At 42.8% G+C, this 20,996-nt stretch overlaps 1 protein-coding gene across 1 annotated transcript; it reads left to right on the top strand.

The window, feature by feature from the left end:
• The first annotated feature begins 47 nt into the window (after positions 1-47).
• Positions 48-19,878, top strand: SLC25A17 (solute carrier family 25 member 17). Its single transcript, XM_031600234.2, has 12 exons — positions 48-710; positions 2,294-2,416; positions 3,025-3,180; positions 3,985-5,204; positions 9,102-9,162; positions 10,045-10,111; positions 11,573-11,724; positions 14,251-14,367; positions 15,078-15,223; positions 16,380-16,475; positions 18,778-18,860; positions 19,280-19,878. Exons 4-12 carry the CDS (start codon positions 5,067-5,069, stop codon positions 19,425-19,427), a joined length of 1,008 nt encoding a protein of 335 aa, XP_031456094.1. The 5' UTR covers positions 48-710; positions 2,294-2,416; positions 3,025-3,180; positions 3,985-5,066; the 3' UTR covers positions 19,428-19,878.
• Positions 19,879-20,996: the final 1,118 nt, after the last annotated feature.

Consider the following 20,996-nt stretch of genomic DNA (forward strand, 5'->3'; position numbering starts at 1 on the left):
AATGTGGAAATGCTTCAATTAAACTGTATATATATGACCTGTGATTTAAATTAGAACTAAGTGCTTAATGGTTTGTCTTGGTGACCAAGCAAATTCAAGCTATGATGGAGTGTTGCTTTGTGCCCAGCTTTTGATCATTCTCTGATCTCCTGTTCCCAAGAGGAGAGGCTTGAAGTAGGCCACCCCTTGGCATAGACTGAAGCTCTACTTCTGCTTCATTCATGCTGTTGCATATATGCTCTGTGTGATGTAGTCTTTAATACAGATTAATTCCCTACGGTTTCCTCTTACTTCCTCTTGGCTGTTTGTATTTGTCTACTCATAGCTAGTCAAAAGTCAGAAGCTACCCCAGTAGAAATGGTCATTCGTATGTCCTGTCTGCTTGCTTACACATCGATTACCCTTATTCAGAGTTAATTGATGCTAACAAAATGTTCTCCCAATTCCTTTGGTTTTAGCTTTAGCAGCGTAGCTGAATTCTTTTGTCTGTTTGGGAATGCACATCCCATGACTCGTTTATGTGGTGTTTGTTTTCTTTTCAGTGCTATCTGGTAAGATAGTTGAAGAGATCTCTGGACCTCATCTCAGTTCCCCAGGATGCTGCATTGAAACCTAAGCAGCTAAACTGCTTTGAACAGAAGTGCAAGTGAAAAAACATAACTGCACTGGAGAAGAGTAAAGATGAGGATAGTTCCTGTTCTGGGGTACAGGTAGCTACGAGCAAGTAACTTTTCTGTTCAGAACTTGCTCCAGCATTTACTGGCAGTCCTTGAGGTTAATTGCTCCATTGCAGCACAGAGTAGGGATTGTGCTTATCAGTACAGCGGCAGTAATTTAGCTTAGCTGACAACTTGACTTTGAGAACAGAATGTTTTTTAAAAATTGCTCTTGTTTCACTTTTGGACTACGAATAAAGAGCACTTGCCAAATTAGCTTGGTTTTCCTTAATTTGGAAGGTGGTAATCAGATGGATGGGAGCCAGACTCTCAGATTTGGACAAAACTGGGCTGAGTGTGTCAATAAATGAGTATTAAAAAGCCATGTGAAGGTAAAACCATGTGGTGAAACAGATAACACGTTTGCTATTTGCAGCAAGCTGGAGTTCCAGGTAACCTGTCTTGAAACACCGCTGCAATTTTTCTTGTTACCTCACTGGACATGTGGAAGTAAAGTGTCACTATGGGAGCTTGTAAAAACTGCTGTCTGAACAGAATCCTTCATCCAGAGGGACAGGAGGTAAGGGCTTAGGCAGGATGAGCTGGAGCCAGGTCAGCTTTGTGTACTTTCCCGTGAGTTGTAGCATGCTCCTGATGAGAAGTGTTTGGAGCCCTCTGGAAATTCCACAGGACATCTAGGATGAGTGCAGTGATTTTGTGATTGTAGAGCAGGTTAATTTGTTGGATTAGTGGTAAGGCTGGTGAGTTGTTTTATCAGCTGCAGCCTAGTCTGAAAGTGTCTGGTGCCAGTGCAGAAGTGGATTGATGTCCTCAAGCAGGAAAGTAATAAGGTAGGAATATGGTAGCAGGATGTCATTGTTCTGATGCTTAGAGAAAGATGTCTCATTAACCTCTTTCAGAGCTTTGCAGAGGTGAGCTTTGACCTTACTTTGTACGGTGTTTCTACATACTGTAGAAACATGATTCTGAATTAGCAAAGAGATGGAGTAAAAATAAAACTTCCACAGACAGCTTTGTTGAGTATTACAGAGCAAGTCATGAGAGTCTCATTAGAGTGATAGAAGCAAATGCAAGTATGAGGGAAGCAGGAACAGTTTTAGTGTAATGAAGAATAGATCTGGTCAAATGGTGACTGGCTGATTTGTGCTACAAAGCAACATAGATTTTCAGGTGTCTCTGGGGTACGAATAATTGATCACCTTGTGAATCAGAGCTTAGGTAAATCTCATTCTTTTGATGTGGTCCTCACAAACAGGAACTTTGTGAGACCAAGCTTCCTACATCCCCTCTGACTGGAGGTCCTACTGAATGTAAATACCAAGGACTGTCCTGTAAATCTGAGTCTTGATAACTAACCAAGTCAAGATGGTAACTTACAATTTTGCTAATTATGTTATTACTGTACCTGACTGATGTACAAATATGCTTTGGAAATGTATATTCTAGGTGGATGGTCTCAGATAAGCTTGAGATCTGCCTGTCAATAAATAAATGTATTTGCAGAATGTGTTATGGCTCTCTGTTAAGTGGGTGGCAAAACTTGGCACCGTTTGTGATTACGCACGTAAGTACATTAGCTTATTAAAAAAATAAACCAGCTTTTTTTTATGCATTAGCACTTTGGCGGCTACAAGAAGTCAGATTCTGCTAGCTGTAGATAAATATGAAAGATTACAGGACTTGGGACAGCAGCTTACCATGGAACTTCTTCCTGAAGGACAGCCATAGAAGCAGAGATGGTAAGTATAGCTTGTACAGAACAAAAGCATTCAGATAGAGAAGGTACTGTACATGAGCTGTGAGATGAACAACAAGGAAGTGAAGTCTAAATCACTTAATAGGAAAGGGAATTCCATTATTAAAACTTCAGTTTCCTAAACTGAATGTTCTCATTTAGGAGAGTAAGAGTCTTTAGAAATTAGTTTGCATTCTGTAGTCATAAAGTATCATAGCAGAAAAACAGACCAGTCACCTTAAAACCACTGCAGCGTTTAATAAAATTACTCTTTAAAATAGGATGAAGGAACAAAGTTATTATAAAGCTACCAGAATTAAATGCAAAAATATCAAGGCATTACATTGAGAATAAGCTGGCTACTGCTAATTGCACTGCCTCTTATTAGAGAACATGTGCTGAAGGTCAGCCACTGACATCTAATTCCCATCTGAAAAAGAAAAGCTAATGGTTTGTAAGGAAAAATGAAATGCAACTGTTCATTAAAAAATAATAATAATAAAAAAAACACAAAAACCTTTTTGTTATCCTGAAATAGGGAAAAGTATTTGAGGAAAAAAAAAAAAAGATTTTCAAAGCTATTTTGTAATGCATGGTACTTTTTTTCTTTAGTCTCTTGGATGACAGTTTCTCAAACTAGAAGTGAAAATCCAAACTGGAATGAATTCTGAGCCTCTTTGGGAGGACAAAAGCAGAAGATTGCAAAAATGTGCATCAGAACAGATGCTAGATATTTACAAGTGCCTGGGAAAGAAAACAAACAGCAAGGTAACAAAGCTTGTGTTTGACAATTCATTAGTCTATGGAAAACTAAAACTGGCTAAGAATTATTTGATCAACTACTATGAAGTGGTATGAGAGGAGACAATACTTGCAAATGCAAGTAATTTAAAGCTGAAAAACTTTTCAACTTCTTTGCTGTCACTGGGCCTAAAAAACGCGTGTAGGGAAAACTCGGTGGTATTCCAGAGGCTCAAAGTCTGTTCAGTTGCTTAATAGGCAAAACACATGCATGTATGCACTTAAGAAATGGGCTTTTAATATGTTTTTGATTGCAATGCTTTCTTTTGGAATAGGTTGGTGTTCCGACTGATCTTAAGTATGAACTCGCCAAGTTTGTACGACCAAACACTGCTGCTCAATGAATTCAGACTGCTGATCTGTAGTTGCTTTAATCTGTGAGGACCATACTTTCAGGGCATAAGTTTTGCTACCGATTCAGAAAATGCTTCTGAAAATAGTAGTTAAATCTCTTCACATTTCCAATCTTGAGTGAATTTCTGAGCAGAAAAAAGATGTACAGTTCTCTTTTTTTCTGTAAATTAGTATTTACACAAGGATATGCTCAGTATATACACAAGGAATGTAGCAGGGTAAAATAAGTTTGAGTTCAGTGTTCTTCATTTGCTAAGGTAAGACAGTGCAGAGGGAGTAAATTTGACTCTGGAGTCATTAAGTGTCATCATTCTACGTACTGAATTAGAAACAGAATGTGGGTAGGCAAGAGAAATGTTGTCAGTGGATGTTACTTAATTGTCCTGAGGTCCTTTAACTTATGCAAACTTCTTGCAGAGGAGAGGAAGTCTGACAAAATGGTGTCTGCCGTGGAAGTGCACGAAGGTGTGTCACTGAATTCCTCCATGCAGGAAAAATGGCACCCACTGACACTGACTGATGTTTGCTGAACAGCTGTGGAGACCAACCAGTGGATGTGAGCACAGTGAAGCAGTGCATTTTTGCAGTGGTGACAGCGATGTGAAAGACAAGCCAAGTTTTGGGCAGCCATGCATAGCTGTCACACCAAGAAAATGAAGAGCATAGCAATTGGCTCATCAGTGTGAATCAGCAGATTACAATCAGGGAGCTGTGTATGGAGTTGAATGTCGGCTTCCCTCTTGTGTTTTACAGTGCTTATATCCGAGCTGCAGTGATCTTGTGGAGGAAGACAGAACTTCTTGGACCTGTTGCACTTCTGTACCTTTGTGGGTTCTGCACGTGCTAATATTCATGTGCAATTTAAGTGTTGGAAATGGTGGTGGCAGTGTTGGAATATCACAAAGTTTGTGCTGGGTGTTCTGCATATGCTCATGTGGGAACAGAAAGAAATATGCAAGTTTGCTAGGACCTGTTCTACCAATACAAGGCTGAAGGTGACAATTTCTTGTATTTCTCCCCGCTTGTGGTGGGGAGGTGTGGTGTCACTGCTGTGAGCTGGAGTCAAAATGGTGCTCTGTGGACTGACAACATTTGAATTCCCTAGGAAATAAGTTCAAGATGGGTTTGAAGGAAACAAGTTCATTGGTTAAAGTGATGTGCGCTGTCTCTGGGGAGAGGAAGGGGTGATCCTCCTGGATTTCCTGGAGCCCAGACAAACCATCAGCTTAACACTGCCTAAGCTGAAGGCTTTCGTCCTATCGCAGTTACCCAGGAGCGGAGGCCGACCCGCGCCTCGCCACAGCCTCCTTTCACGTCATGGCAGAGAGCGACGAAGTCCCCCCTGAGCTCTTCTTGTCCAGCCTGACCAACCCCAGCCCCCTCAGCCGCTCCCCATCAGCCTCGTGCTGAGGCGCGGCCCCGCGCATGCGCGCAGCTGGGAGGGCCGGGCGGAGGCGGTGCTACGTGACGGCGCGGAGGTGCGCGGGAGGGCGGGCGCAATGGCGCGCGTGGGGGCGGCGGTCGATAAGCTGGACGTCCGCGCCACCGCCGCCTCGCAGCCGAAGCCCACCGGAGCCGCGGCCATGTCCTCCGTCGTCTCTTACGAGAGCCTGGTGCACGCCGTGTCCGGCGCCGTGGTGAGCGGGCGGGGCGGGGGAGCTGTGCGGCGGGTCGTGCGAGCCGATGTGGCGGGTTTGGAGCGAGCGGGCGAGCTGCTGCAGCGCTGCGGTTGGGTCACTGCGGGCAGCCGGGGCGCACGGAGCTGTGCTGCAGCCGCTGCTCGGCAGGGCAGGAGGTCGAATTCGAGGCGTTCGAGTGAGTTGTGGTTGGATGAAAGGCGCCAGGTGTTACTGAACAATAAAAGCTGATTATATATTGGCCTGCCACGGAAAGTAAAATATAACTTTTAAGGTTTCCGTAGCGCAAATCAACGTTCTCTGGTCTTTAGGGCGTTCTGGGTGTGCAGCTTCAGGAATCTGAGGTAATGGGGGGGGTTGTTTCCCGTTCTGAGGATGGGAAGCCCCTCACGTGAGCTCACCGCTGGAACACTGCACGCTTTCCCTTGGTTTGCACAGAACACAGCAGTGCTTCCCGGCCCTCCCTGCCAGCCTCACCTGTGTGTACAGACTGGGAGAAATAGGCTGTGCCCCTCATCGCAGCTTCTGATGCGAACCAGAACCATAAATCCGTGCATAAACTCAATGCCTGATAGAATGGCACCTCAGCACCCTGCTGGCGATAGGCTGAAGGAAATTCCCTCTTGTGTTTCACAGTGCTTACACATGAACTGCAGTGATCTTGTGAAGGAAGACAAAACTTCTTGGACCCATTGCACTTCTGTACCCTTGTGGGTTCCACACGTGCTAATATTCATATGCAATTTAAGGCCCCAGAGCAAGACCTTTTTCTGAAAATGAGCTGGCTTATTTTATTTCCCCTTTGTCCAAACCATGTTATGCTGGAAACCTTGGCTTTTGTTTGTATTTTGTTATAATAAATATCTTTTAATCCACCTGTAGATTTGTATGGTGCAGTAATACATGAATTTTGTCAAGTTCTCTTATGCAGGTGCATAGTTTGAGCATTGCCTCAACTTTTGCTTAAATTATCGTAAGGCTGATGAGGAATGGGGCTGTTCAGCCTGGAGAAGAGAAGGCTCTGAGGTAACCTGATAGTGGCCTTTCAGTATCTAAAGGGGCGATACAGGAAAGAAGGGGACTGACTCTGTAGCAGGGTCTGTGGTGATAGGACAAGGGGAAATGGTTTCAAACTTAAAGAGGAGCGATTTTAGGTTGGTTATAAGGAAAAAGCCTGGGTTGCCCAGAGAGGCAGTGGATGTCCCATCCCTAGAGACATCCAAGGTCAGGCTGGAGGGGTTCTGTGCACCCTGATTGAGCTGTAGGCGTCCCTGTTCTTTGCAGGGGGATTGGGTGACCTTTAGAAGTCTCTTCCAACTTGAAGGATCCTATGATTCTATAAAAATGCAACCTATGAACTGTGCTGAAGTGATGAATCAGAGCAACATGTCTGATCACAACATCATCACTTTTGCTTTACTTCCAGTTCGATGAAAGTCCATCCTCTGGACTACCAGGTCAAGTCTGAGACTAACTAAATTAAGAGTACTGTGAGCAGCAAAAAAAAAAAAAAAAAAAAGACTTTAACTGGATTATAGAAGTGTTTTTTAATCTCTGCATATAGCTGTAAAGTAACCTTGTTCCAAAAGCTATGGGAATAACAGCTTTATAGAAGTATTAAGGCAGTGATTAAGCTACTCTGAATATTGACTGTCAACACATTTTTTTTTTTTTTACATCTGAAAACCAGCAGACTGTAGACTTTGATCACGCAGACCTCTTCTTGGCAGTGAAGTCACCTCAGGCTGCTTGTTCTGACTGCTTATGACCACCCCCTGGTTCCTGCCAGCTGCTGGTAGCACTGTGGTGATGCTGAAAGAGTGGCCTAGTGGGAAAAGTTCTGCTTTGGTCAGATAAGCTTCCTCGCCTTCTGCATCAGCATGTAGCTGCCCCTGTAGTTACACCCACAGAATGGATGTGATAGGGGAGCATTGCTTACCACCAGCTGAAATTGCTTAAGCCAGTTTGTACCTGTTCTGGAGATCGTTCAGTGATAGTTTGACTTGAATTGGGAAAGTGCTGAGCTTCAGCACTGACTGAAAGGTGGTGGGAAAGCAGAGTGAAATATCCCCTTTTTAGCAGCACAGGGCTGTAGGCTGCCTTGCATGTACCTGCACACAGCAGTGACAGTTACTTTCTCCTGGTATCACCATTCAGAGCCTGAGAGCAGTTTTGTTGCTGAGGGCTGGTTCCACTCATCTCTGCCTCACCCTTCTTTCCTGTTGCCACTATATGATACTTCTGGCACTCTTCAGACTGCAGTTGAGTTGTTTCATTTACAAGCCCAGCGAAAAAGTAATGCTGCTTCTTTCAGCTTCTTCTCATCAGTTTATCTATAGGAAGAGGAGAGGTACAAATTATCTTTCATTGGCTGTAATCTGTTAATCAGCTGAGCTAGCTCATGGCTTTCTCTTGAGCCATAGCTTCGTGTATGGTTTTAAGAAGCCCGTACCTTGTGCCCACCTATTTGTCCTGTTGGCTTCTACCCAAACCTTTCACAAATGTTCCCCCAGTTCCGTTTTCTTACTTGAGCGTTAATGTTAAGGTTGCTGTGGGGAGGATTGCCCTGAGAGTGGAATTCAGGCTAAATCTTTCTTTGGGGATGAGTTGAACATGCACCAAGTGCCCCTGCTGGTTAAGCTGAGCAGCTGGGTGCTGGGAATGAGGGTTGGTAGGAGCAGGGGAAGGCTGCTGGAGCTGCTGGACCATGCCCTGCAACCTTCCCACCACTCGTTAGTAGCTGTATGGCTACTAATGGAAGGGTCTGGTGGCTCTAGCAGCCATTTAATGTTAACAGTCTGTGGAAATATTAAATACAAGTTTATACCAAGCCACATTCTTTTTGAGTTGGATATTTTCTCAAAAGCTGTGCAATATTAATGCAGATGTACTTGGTAGGTAGGGCTTAATTATCTAGACTGGGATTTAGTACAGTGCTAGATGAAGTCCTGAAAAGAAAAAAAAAAGTATATGTAATGAGTGACAGTTTGGTTTTTGTGTTTTTACATTCTTTATTTTTACTTCTTTAAGAACAACGGTCCTGTAGAACAGCAATTGCTTGTCATTCTTTCCTCTTAGAATCACAGAATCTGCAAAGTTGGAAAAGACCCACAAGATCACCCAGTCCAACCATCCACCTATCACCAATAGTTCTCATTAAACCATGTCCCTCAACACAAAATCCAGACGTTCCTTGAACACCTCCAGGGTCTGTGACTCCACCACCTCCCTGTGCAGCCCATTCCACTGCCTGACCACTCTTTCAGAAAAGTAGTATTTCCTAACATCTCCCTGGTGCAGCTTGAAGCCATTCCCTCTAGTCCTATCACCAGTTACACGAGAGAAGAGGCCAACTCCCAGCTCACTACAACCTCCCTTCAAGTAGTTATAGAGAGCAATAAGGTCTCTGCTGAGCCTTCTCTTCTGCAGGCTGAACATTCCCAGCTCCTTCAGCCTCTCCTCATAAGACTTGTGCAGACCCCTCAGCAGCTTTGTTGCTCCGGGGCCTCAATGTCTTTCCTGCAGTGAGGGGGCCCATTTCTTTGCCAGAAATAGGAGATATTGGCTAGTAAGAGTTAGGGAAAGTTAGTGGTACGTTTCTCTCCTAACACACATTTTGTCAGCTCGCATACTTCAGTAGTTTTCTCTTTGGACAAAATGCTTTGAGTACTTTTAGCTTTAGCTTGATCTAATAATCTGTAAGTAAGAAAAGTCATTTGTAAGTATGGAAGCAAACCCATTCCATCCATAATATTCTTACATATGGAATTTGTCCCTTCTTCAAACTTACTACACCAGTTTCTGGGTAAGAAGCAAAACCAGAGAGTTTGTCGGGTATCTGTGCAAGCAACTGATACACTATGTAGCCAATTTATTTCTCTATTTATTTACTTTCAGGGCAGTATGACTGCAATGACTGTATTTTTTCCTTTGGATACAGCTAGGCTTAGACTTCAGGGTAAGTGTCAAACTAAGTTTTCTTTGTACAGTGGCATTTGTGTTTTCTTGTCGTGGGAGTTTGTAAGGGTTGTTACAGGGGGGCCTGTCTTGCATGAAGAAGAATCTCACTTGTGCAATGCCTTTTGATTGCTAACACCATGTTTCCAGCTGAAGGTAATTCTCTCTTGAGAGAGTATTGGGCAACCTTTTAATTAGCTGGAAAGACTGTGTAATCCATGCCCAGATTTGACTTCTAAATGGGTTTCTTACACTGAAAAGAAAGAGATGTGACATGACGCAGGATTACATGTGTGTGGTGCTGGTTTTTTTGGCTACTGAGAACACTTGGCACCGCAGGGACATGTTGTGAAAAATGAGCCTGGAATTATTTCTGGGAAAGGTGTAAAGGGAAAAGTCAGAGGTAGAACTGGGAGCAGGAACATCTGATATTTACACAAATTCCATCTGGGTATAAACTCTGTTCTAATGCTCTCTCCTAATCAAAAAAAGTCACAGAATTAACAAACACCTTAGCGCTGTGATTTGAGTACTGTTGAAGCATGAGCCAGGTGGTCAAAAATGTGTGGTGGAGAAGTTAACACCGTGCTGCTCTTGAGCAGTTTTCCACCCAGAAAAAGGCAGTGCAGTTGGTAACTGCAGACACACTGGTGCCCAAAAGAAGCTGCTCGCTGGGAAAAGATGGAAGTGCCAAATAGCCTTCCCCAGCAAGTGAGAGTCAGGAGATGCTTTCTGGAATTTCTGCAGAAATAGGCTGTGTCCTGTACAAGGAAAAAGAAAAAATACGCTGTTTGTGGATGTGTTCAGAATGGGAAGGACAAAGAACTGAAAGTGAGGCCTGGCCATCGGCATAACCTAAAAATGTGATTCTTCTGTTTCCCAGTTGATGAGAAGCGAAAGTCTAAGACAACACCAGCAGTTTTATTGGAAATCATCAAAGAAGAAGGCCTGTGAGTAGATCCTAATTTTCCCCTCACCCTTATGTAGGCAAACTCTAAAACATGGTTTGAATTTGCTTTTAAAGTGGAGGAGTTAGCCCAAATCCATGTGAACACACATTTCTGCTTTGAGGGAAAATGTCCCCATGTCTAAGTGAGATGAATGGCTGAAGCTGCATTTTTTCACCTTGATTGGCTTAACTTTCTTGGTTATGTTATGCAGTCAAGCTGTTTAGCCATGTAGCTGTGCCTCCATGAGTGAGGGGGCTGTGCTCCTTCGGAAATGAAGGTACGGTTGCACACAAACCTGCATGTACCTGATAAACCAGCTTTGTCTGCCTGAATTCTTGGGTGTGTCCATTTCTCCTAGCACAGATGAAACTCTTGGACAGCTGAGCCTCTTTGTGCAAGAGAATTGAGACATATTTACCAGCTGGAAGTTTCTTCTGGTAAGCAAGGTGGAAGGAAACAACTGATTTTTTGTGCAGTGCAGTTGGTAACTGCAGACACACTGCTGCTGGTGAGATTTGAGGCCTGTGGAAAAGACCGTAACTTTCAGCAGTGCTGTACTTCAGTATTTGCCTGCAGTCTGTGCTGAGTGGCTTGAAGGCAGCTGTGCACGTGTCCTTGTCACAACTGATTTCCTAAGCAAATCCCTGATACTCAGAGGTGGGCGAGGGTTTCCAGAACACCAGTTGAGCTTGGCCAATAACCCTTTGATGGCTTTGAACGTGAGCAGTTGGCAGTTGTGTGCATCAGAACCTCTCAGCCGGTTCGCGCTCTCCTTGTTCACATTTCTACACTCTACTTGTCTCATGAGGGTGACAAGTCAGCTTCAGTTAAAAAAACAAACTCCAACAAAGCATTAGTTGTAATGGAACGGCTGCAAAAGCAGGCATCCATCCTGTATTTCCTGTGAGGGAGACATCGGTGATTGTGGCACGAGGGGAACAGTGCTTCCTCCACAGACCCTGGCTGAGCAGTGCACAGACTGTAGTGGTTTTAAGGAAGTCTGGATTCACACAGAAAGCCTTAAACCAAACTAACCAACCAAAGGAAACCTAACAGAGTGATGTGAGGTTGTGATCACTTTGCTGACCATAGCTTTTATTCGTCTTGTCTCATAGTGCACTTTTTTGAGAACGCTTTGCTTCTTTGGATGTAATGTCGACTCAGCTTTTCATCTGTGATCAGTATAGCTAAGTTTAAGCAGATAATGTCTTCTTCTCACACACCTGACTGATTTGCTCTAAACTTTACTGCAAGGTGTTTACTAGAACTTCCTCCCACCTTGAACTCAAGAGTTCAGTCCGATTTCTGACCAATAATAATAAAGACGTGCCTGGTTATTATTGTCTGTAGTATATGGTGTTGTATCCCTGGGGCCTTCAGCGTGTCAGATCAACCTGCCCAGATGAATATTTTGCTGATCCTTACCGTGGCTTCTTATCTTAACTTTTTTCTTTCCACTAGGCTGGCACCATATCGAGGGTGGTTCCCTGTCATCTCCAGCCTTTGCTGCTCCAATTTTGTTTACTTTTATACCTTTAATAGTCTCAAAACTCTCTGGGTCAAAGGTCAGCATTCAACCACTGGCAAAGACTTGGTTCTTGGGGTTGTTGCAGGTAAGGGAATGTACTGAAAATATACCTCTGATGAAACTGAGATTTTTCATTATTTAACATTTTCCTTTATCAAGTCCACCAGAGGTCTCACTCTTTGCCTGTCTCTGTATACCAACAAAGCATGTTGTACAGCCCTGATGGCTCTTCCACGCCGTCCTCTCCACATGATAAGCATGTATAATTTGTTCATGTTGTGCTGTTGTGGTCTTGTATTCTGTTTGTGTGTGGTGTGTTGTTTAGTATGTGCGTTTGATATCAGGGCATCATCATTTAAGATATTGAAGAGAAGCAGCAGGGAGAGAGAATAGTTTTTTTCAAAGGAAAGGCAAATGACAATTCCAGGGTATTTTCAGTTAGGATGTTAGAGTTGTTGAAGTAAGGATTTGGATGCCAGTTCTTAGACTTCTTTCTGGGTGATATGAAAGGGACAGGAAGTCCCTATGTGTATGTAAGGACAGTGAGAACCATGTGTTCTTTTCATCCCTTCCTCTCATGCAGATGCTCAGCAGCTTCTTTGAAGGAGTGACAATGCCAACACCTTTGTGCAAATCCAGTGTGGTAAACGTACTACTGTGTGTCTGTGTCTGCTGGTACTATTCTACAAGAACAGTGGCTCATGTGACCACACTGAAAAGACTGTGATTTGGAAGGTCTGGGGGAGCTTTTTCATGTATTTTGGCAAGTTTCTTGTTTTATTTCCAGTGTAGGTGATGGGTAAATAGATGGGGGGAAGGTAAGGAAATTTCTAGAGTTGGCTGTATCAGTGGTGTAAGTTCTGATCTAATGACATTCTAGATGAAAGGCTGCAAGAATCATGGTAACAGCTTGTCATTTAAATGACTACGTTGTGTTCAACATCAGTCATGAGTATCTGTGTGGAATAATTTCTGGTGTCAACTGAAGAATTCCACTTCAGGTGTTTGCTAATTCTCCTCACCAGTCTGTCACTCCTACTGGTAGCAAATACAGATTGGACAAACAGAAAATACAACACCAAAACCCAAAGAAACAACAAAAAATCTGTGCCCTTGTATTTCCTATTTGGATAATAACATTTTGTGTCTTCTTTAATAGAGTCATCTGAAAAATTGCAAGTAGATTGTCCTGTAATGTGTTGGGCTCTAACCTGTTAGCTCCACAGTGTAACTGCACTGACTTTGATTAAAAGGGATTAATGTGACTTTTCTGCTGCTAGATATTGTGATCAGTGGCACGAAGTCGACATGGAGGCCAGGAACAAGCAGGGACCCCAGGGGTCTGCGCTGAATGACGTCCTGATTAATATAATCTTAATTAATGGTCAGGATGATGAGGCACAAATGGGCAGACAAGAAGCTTGTGCAGTGTAACAAGGGGTGATGCGAAGTCCTGCAACAGGGAAGGAACAACTCCATGCTCCAGCTGAAGCTGGCATTTGTCTGGGAGAAAAGCTGCTTTGTGATGATGGGCCCTTTGTGGTCGACAAAAAGTTGAATGTAAGCCAGCAGTGTACCCCCACTGCTAAGAAGAGTTAATGTTATCTCCAGCTGCATTAGGCAATGGCTTGTTAGCACTGAAAAAATGTAATTGCCTTTCTTCAGTGTTGGTGAACCGTGACTGGGAGCGCTGGGCACAGTTCTGGACTCGCTGGTACAACTTACATGGACAGACTTGTAAGAGTCCAGGGGAGAATCAAGATGCTGATGAAGGCAGGAGAGCCACCTCTCCTGTGAGGAGAGGCTGCAGGCTGCACTCTTTGGGGAGGAGAAGGAAAGGGGCCAGCACACAAGCAATTGCTGGTTTTTGTGATGCAGAAACATTTGTAAGAAAGCAAGACCAGGAGCTCATTTCTACATGGTTAGTTCATGGCTGAGCTGGGAAGAGCTGTACCAGGTGATTGCAGAAGTAATGTTACTTAATCCTCTTTGTTATTGCAAGGTACAGTTCTAAACCACCTCTCTGTTGCAACCTTATGCAGCTGTGTCTATTTCTCCACTCCCATACTCATTCCTGATTCTCAGCTTCCCTGCTGGTCTGTTGTGTTTGGCGTTGTGTGCAATCCCTTTTTGCACCGCCTTAAGAATCCTGTATTTGCACCTTGAGTGTGCTTCACTTGTCCAAAAGACTGAGTTTTCTTGTTCTCGTTCATTTGGCAATGTAGGGGCTCTTTTCTGATAAGCAACATGCACACATGTATGTGTTTTGATATCTTCTGATAAAAGAATCCTTCTACCTTTACCCCTTTGTGCTTTCTTTCTGAAATGAGACAAGCAGTGTACCATACCCACATCAAGTAGGGCATGTGCAAGTAGAGCAATTGGAGTTCCAGAGTGATGCACAATGCAGCAAAGAAATAAATTCACTTGAAATTCCTTTACCATACCATACACAATTTGGTTTGTTGTCTTTCATTTTGGAGAAGAGAAACAGAATTATATTCCCTCTACTATTAATCTGTTGCATGTGCAATTCATGGCACGTCTGATGAGGGATGCCTTTGGAATCTTCTGGTTCTCACTGATTTTCCTTGTCTTGTGTTTGCACTAGGTGTTGTGAATGTACTCCTGACCACTCCTCTCTGGGTAGTGAACACACGGCTGAAGCTGCAAGGAGCAAAATTTAGAAACGAAGACATTGTGCCGACCAATTATAAAGGCATCATAGGTGAGCATCTGTTGTCCTCAAACAAGGAGGAGCTCCTTCAGTGAAATCCCACAGCAAGGACTCTGAAGATGAAAGACTGTTATTTGTATAACAGATCTCCCTGTGGAATCTCTGTACTCCCCTATCACTTTGCAGTCATGCAGTTTGACGGGAACCTGGACTGTGCCACCTCTGATGGTAACTGAGACTTTGTGGTCTGTGCACACGTAACCCCGAGGCTTTCTGCAAAGGCACATGACATCTTATCCAAATCCTGCAAGTGCAGTGAGCCTAGCAGTGTGCTAGCTGGGAGGTCTGCCTTTGGACAGACCACTTGCAAATTTACATTTTACTCACTGTCACCTCTAACCCACCCACACCTTCAGGCTGCCTTGCTCTGTAAGGAAAGAAGGAGGTCATTTTGAAGAGGGTTTAGAAGTCTAATGTTGATTCTGAGCTTGAACTGGAAAGATGAAGGCACCTTCATGGCTGGCACCTGCATGGCTGGCAAGCTTTACTCACGCTAAGAGCGGTGTGAGGAAGAACCTCCTCTGTCACTGTTTTCCCATTAACTTCCCATTTAGAATAGTGGATCAAAAATGACACAGAGATGAGTGTTGAGGACTTTTATAGAAGCAGAGCATCAGCCTATAAATACAGCTTCACTCTTCTTCTATAATCAGAATGTTGTGCTCATAACCATAACAGCTTTTTCCTTCCTTATTTCTCAGATGCCTTCCATCAGATCATACGGGATGAAGGAGCCTTAGCTTTATGGAATGGTACTTTCCCTTCCTTGCTGCTGGTCTTCAATCCTGCCATACAGTTCATGTTTTATGAAGGCTTTAAAAGAAAGCTCTTAAAAAAGCAGACACAGGTAAGTATGTTTTGAGACTGGGTGATGGACGTTCTGTGTGAAGAAAGTGGTTCTTTGGAGAAATGTACATTTGGTTCCGTTTCTTGTTATGGAGGTGTGGAGGTTTTTGCCATTTTTTTTTTTCCCTCCCCTGTTGTTGGGTTCAAGTCAGTGTATTTTTTATGCAGGCATGTGACTGTGATGCCAAGTGGGCTCTGAATTTTTCCCATTCTGAAAGAAGGTATTACTGTGACAATTCCTCTTTCTGTAAAAATAAAGCTGCACCTCTTGTCCTCATCTGTTCACATTTGCTTGCCACTCTTGATCTGCATTAGGCATTTAAATTCTAATGTATCTGTTTGAGAAACATGTAGTTACACCTACCCTGTTACCCTTCCTGAAGTAAATTAATGTTGGTTGCCTGTATTTCTGATTGGAACCAACCTACTTTTATAATTTGGAGAATGCTTTGATATGGACCTCTACTACTTTTTGTTAATAAGTTCACAGAGATGTGAGCTTTTACACTTTCTTCTGCTGAAATCCATTGTTATCACCTACACTGATTTCAGTGTCGTTGGTGCATCCTGGACCACAATGGGTTTTGGAGGTGAGGATGGACTTCCATCATGTGTAATTAACAACTGAGGGATGGAGATTTTTATCCTCCGTTGTCAGGACTATAATTCTACCTGAGGGGCGTAGTGATTCTCTCAGGATTATAGAATCTCATTCTAGGAGACATTCAGTCCATCACCTTGCTCCAAGACCATGTTCTGGATGCGTTGGTTTGTATGTTCTGAAGCCTGACCTGGTTGTGAATTGAGGGCATGCTTAATGCTACTATACCTGATACTACTTCCCATCCTGGTGCTTGAAGTTTGATTCAGTTGTATGGCTTTATCTTCATGTTGTGTCAGTAAGCTAGTTGGAGGGTGCAGGTGAGAAATGCAAAAGCTTGTGAGTAGGTAGGAATTACAAATGAACCCCTGTTGTAGGGAAGCTGCTTGGTTGCACTGCGTTTTGACTCTTAAAAGTGTGATAACCTCAACCTTCATTATAATTCTTTTATTCCAGAGATGCTTAGAGAACCAAGAAGCAGGTAATGATACCAAACTGTCAGAGATATGCAGGTAACTGGCTGATGGGGTGTCTGTGTTCTTTCTGTATTGAACAGCTCACATCTTTGGATGCTTTTGTCATGGGTGCAGTAGCCAAAGCAGTTGCCACCACCCTCACTTATCCTTTGCAGACTGTACAGTCAATCCTGCGGGTGAGTACTCTTGTTTCTGAGTAACCCATCATTTGCAAGAGCATGTATTTTCTTTGAAGATGGGTTCTGATAGAACTTGGCATTGCTGTTCCAAGTTGCTTCAAGAGCTATCAGGGTTGACAACATAATGCATTAGTATCATGCCCCTCAGAAGCTGGTGCCCCATGCAGCTTATTGGCACTGTAGAATTGTAGCTTTACTTCTTTGGCTATAAATAGAAAATGTGTCAAGTGGGAAACTAAAATTAAATCCTCTAAGCCCTGTTTGTTTCCGGATGACCTCGAGTTTTAAAATTGCTTTTACGTTTTTATTTAATTTTAGAACTGTTACACATTTATTTATATTTTCCACTGTGTGGCTATTGCTACCCTCATAAGATATTAGGTGTGTCTGCCCAGCTTTTCTCAGCTTCTGTTCCTTCCCACTTCTCTACACATTCCTTTTCACACAATGACATCCATGTAGAAATTTAGTTTTGATAAAAGTCATTTCTTCTGAAACTTTCTCAACTTGTGATTATCAGCAGAGCCAGTGCATTCATTTGCTGTCTTATCCTGTTTAAAGAGACTGGACACATCTCAGGAGTTAAGTTAATAATACAGGCTTTTATTATTTAAATGATAGATCAAAAAGAAAATGACATTTAAGCAAAAGTACCTTTATTTGCGTTTATTGCAGAATGGACTGTTTTTAATTTGTAGTGCCTTTTCTGCTGGCATGGGTGAGAACTGTCAGAATGTCAGAGTGCTCTGTTTCAGCTTTAGCATTGCACAGTGCTACAGTTTTCCTGGGTCTGTGTCAACAGAACAGCTTTAGCCCTCATTCCTTTCCATGATTGCAGCAGAAATAGCTGCAGTTCTGTGACTCTCACTTCCATGCTTTGTTTGTCTCCTCCTGGCTTCTTGAACAAAGTGCTTCTGTCTCTTGGTGGCACTGTCATTCTTTAAAATGAGGGCGGCTCTGCTAAGTTGTGCTGATGGTTTGATGACAAACCAACTGCTGCCTCCTGCTTGCTCTAGCCTAAGGCAGTCAATTTTTTTGCTGGCTTGCCTGGGCAGTGAGGAGTTACCTTTTTGGTAAAGCGCTGCCAGTGTCCCAGTGCTGATACGTGCTTCTCACAGGGGCTCATAGTAGAAAAAGGTGTCCTATGTGCTGTTTCTTCATGGCAGACCATTCTTTCCCTGTGATGCAAGGAATGCTTCTGTATGAAAGTTAAGTTCTGTCCTCAAAGTTGAATTCTGGGGCTTTTTCTTCTAAAAATCTTCAATTTTTAGAAATTTACTGCTCTCTCATAGTTATCAGGGTTCCTTGTAATGAGCTTTCTATACCTTTGGTTTCCTCTTCCTTGTTCCCATGAAATGAGCAGCTACCTGTGTCATTGATAGTGCTGAGCAGCTTCCAGCCTTGCCTGTTGGTACATCTATCTCCCTTTCAGTCATTAAAAATATGTGGCACTGTTGTTACTGATTATGTGGGGAAGCTGCTTCTTCAGCGTCTCTGTGGATAAATTAGGTTCCCACTGGAGAAACAGCAATGCTGTTGGTGTGCACAGCATTCCAGGGTGCAGATGTTCTCTTTAAAACTCACGCCTCATTTCCTGAGTTAGAGAATGCTCTTTCCTTTGGGAAGTCTTTAACTTTTTGTTCCTTTGTGAAGCTCTGTTTGCAGTACATCAGAGCAGTGTGATGGTAGAGAAGAGACGAGAAGGAAACTCCCAATCCTGGTGGTTTTCAGAAACCTCTGAGTAACATGGGCTGTGACTGGCACTGTAGCTTGAACCTAGTTAGCATTTGAAAATGGATAGAGGTGTCTGACTCCTTGGCAATAATGCTTAACCTTGGTTTCTCAGGATCAAATGGGTTAGTTGCTGATGACAAGTCACTGCTTGTGAGAACCTCTTCACCTAAACAGTTTTCAATGCAGTTTTGTTGCTGCTGTTTCTCAAGGCACATAGCAAACAGACTTGTGTAAACCCCTCACGTGTTCTTGCAAGCTCAGTTTTTGAGACCCTAAAAAATGTTCTTGTGTAGAAGAACTGAAAGACAGCAAGCATGGCCATGTGTAAAGCTTTCTTGGAATCTGTCTTAACACCAAAATATTTTATTGTATCACTGAGTGTGTGAAGTTGAATAACTTGATCTTTAGCTTCACGCCTTCACTGACTGCTATTAAAGCCTAGAACATTTAAAAAGAGCTGTGGGATAGACTCTTCAGGCTTTGTTACCATGTATTGGGTTCTCAGCCAGTTAACTTGGGGAACTACTGCACTGAAATTCTGGTGCTGTTTTTTTTTTTTTTTCAGTTTGGACGCCACAGATTGAACCCAGAAAACCGAACACTGGGCAGTCTTAAAAATGTTCTCTACCTTCTTCGAGAGAGAGTGAGGTGAGACTTCTTTGTTTTTCTGTTTGTTTGTTTTTTTAATATGATATAAAATGTTTAAATATTACTAATGTTGACAGTATTGCTGGATGTGACTCTTGTTTCCTTTTGCCTGTCCACCACAGCCCAAACTTGCCATTTGAATCAGTCTGATTTTTGTTATTTGTTTTTTTTTTTTTTTTAAATCATACTATAGTGTAGAAATATACAAAACTGAATTTAAAGTCTCTGCAGCAGCTGGTATATGGGAAACCTATTGATTCACCTCTGGCTTTAAAAAGAAGCAATTTCTTGCCCAAAATACTTAACTTGTAGACTCTTCTGTGAAATGCCTTTAATCATAAAAGTCAGTTAAGAGATCAAGAATGAATTGAAGATCCTTACAGTTGTCATTAACTTGTAATAATTCTTCTTTTTCTTAGACGTTTTGGATTAATGGGACTCTACAAAGGCCTTGAAGCAAAGCTCCTGCAGACAGTCCTTACTGCTGCTCTTATGTTTCTAGTATATGAGAAACTGACTGCGGCAACCTTCAGAGTCATGGGATTAAAGCATTCACGCACACATTGAGAAAGGAACCTACGCCAAAGGTTATGGGCTCTAGAAAAATGTATTCTGTTTTTGAGACTGCACTTGGGTAGTAACGGGTCCTCACTTGCTCTTCTTTAGCCATCTCCACTCCTTGGAGAAGTTCGGAATGCAGTCTGTAGGAAGTGTTGCCGCGACTGGGAATAGCCCATTCCCTGTGCTCTTCTGTGGACTCACTGTGTTAAGAAACAAAACAGAGACCTTATTCAAACACTTGAAATGAAATTCCTACTGCTTTGTGAATTGGCAGACAGTCACGGTGAGAATGATTCCCTCACTGTGCTGAACTTTCTGGTTTTCCTTTGAATTACCCTCAATTACTCTCCCTGTCTTTACCTTCTGTCAACAGCCGGTGGGGCCGGTTTCGTGTTATTCTCCTCACACTATGTTTATGTCACTCAATAATGTAGATCATTAAAACAATTCAGAAAGATCAAGATTTTGACACAGTTTTCTTTTAACATCACATACATGTTTGCAGCATAGAATGACTAGGCGTTTTCCCAGAAACCTGGCACTAATGTTTCTGAGCTGCTACTGTGAAGGCTAGCAGAGAGTAGGCACAGTGCTTTCCAGAACCCACAGGCAAATATTCAGTGCAGACACTGGGTAGAAAAGGGGAGAGTATCCTCATGCTTTTACAAGGTGAGTGCCCTAAGAAAGTGACTCTCTACACAGAAACAGATACAATTCTGTATTTTCAGGTTCCTTGTAAAGAATGTGAATTCATGTTCTCATGCAGACAGGGAGCAATAGCCTGTGCTTCGTCAGTGGCATGCCTTCCCAGAAATGGGGTTTAGTTGTTTTTTCACGGATCTTCCCAGACACTTTCTTGACCAGAAGGCCAAAGGGTCATAACTGTTGTCCCAGCTAATGCAAGCGTGTATGTTCTTTATGCAGAGTTTTGTTTAGTCATCCTTGGCCATAAAATGCATATAAATACTGCTGTCTGTCAAGAAGTCTGCAGCAGGATTCTTCTGAAGTACAGTCTAACAGTTGAAATATTGAGAAAGTCTACAATAGTTTAATGCCAGTGAAGTCTGGGAGAAGAAGTGCTGCAGGAGGTTTGTTGAACTGTGAAATGGCGTCTTCTTCCCTTCTCTCCCCCCCCCCAGTTTGAATCAGTTCTGCACATGAAATGAGAATGTCTTTCTGCAGAAATATTGCCTTCTTTTGCACAAGATTAAATTGGACTTAAGGTTCAAAAAGTATTGGGAGTATCAGTGTACAATAGAACTGTACTTTGTGCTCTGTTTGGTTCTTTTCAGCCCCAATGGCATTTGCATATGACATCAAGAGGAATGAGTAAGCACAATGAGCTGGAGTTATACTTTGCTAAATGACAGGAAATTTCCTGAGATGATGTAGACCTCACTGGTGGTAAAGAAGCAATCACACTTCTGAGAATTGCAGTGGAAATGTTCTGTTGATTGAAATGAGGGATCACTTAGACAATTTGATGCGTCTTGCTATTTTTAATAAGAAATTCCCTGTTGTCAGAATGGCTCTTGGTAAACCACTTTGGGTATAGAAGGATCAGTGACATTCTTG

The sequence above is a fragment of the Phasianus colchicus genome, chromosome 1 (genome assembly GCF_987193195.1).
Source record: "Phasianus colchicus chromosome 1, bPhaCol1.hap1.1, whole genome shotgun sequence".
NCBI lineage: Eukaryota > Metazoa > Chordata > Aves > Galliformes > Phasianidae > Phasianus > Phasianus colchicus.

Bases quoted from the DNA above. Each gene is read 5' to 3' on its own strand.
- SLC25A17 (XM_031600234.2), top strand. From the start codon at position 5,067: ATGGCGCGCGTGGGGGCGGCGGTCGATAAGCTGGACGTCCGCGCCACC. The intron at 5,205-9,101 runs GTGAGCGGGCGG...ATTTACTTTCAG, and splicing joins ACGCCGTGTCCGGCGCCGTG to GGCAGTATGACTGCAATGAC. The intron at 11,725-14,250 runs GTAAGGGAATGT...TGTTTGCACTAG, and splicing joins GGTTCTTGGGGTTGTTGCAG to GTGTTGTGAATGTACTCCTG.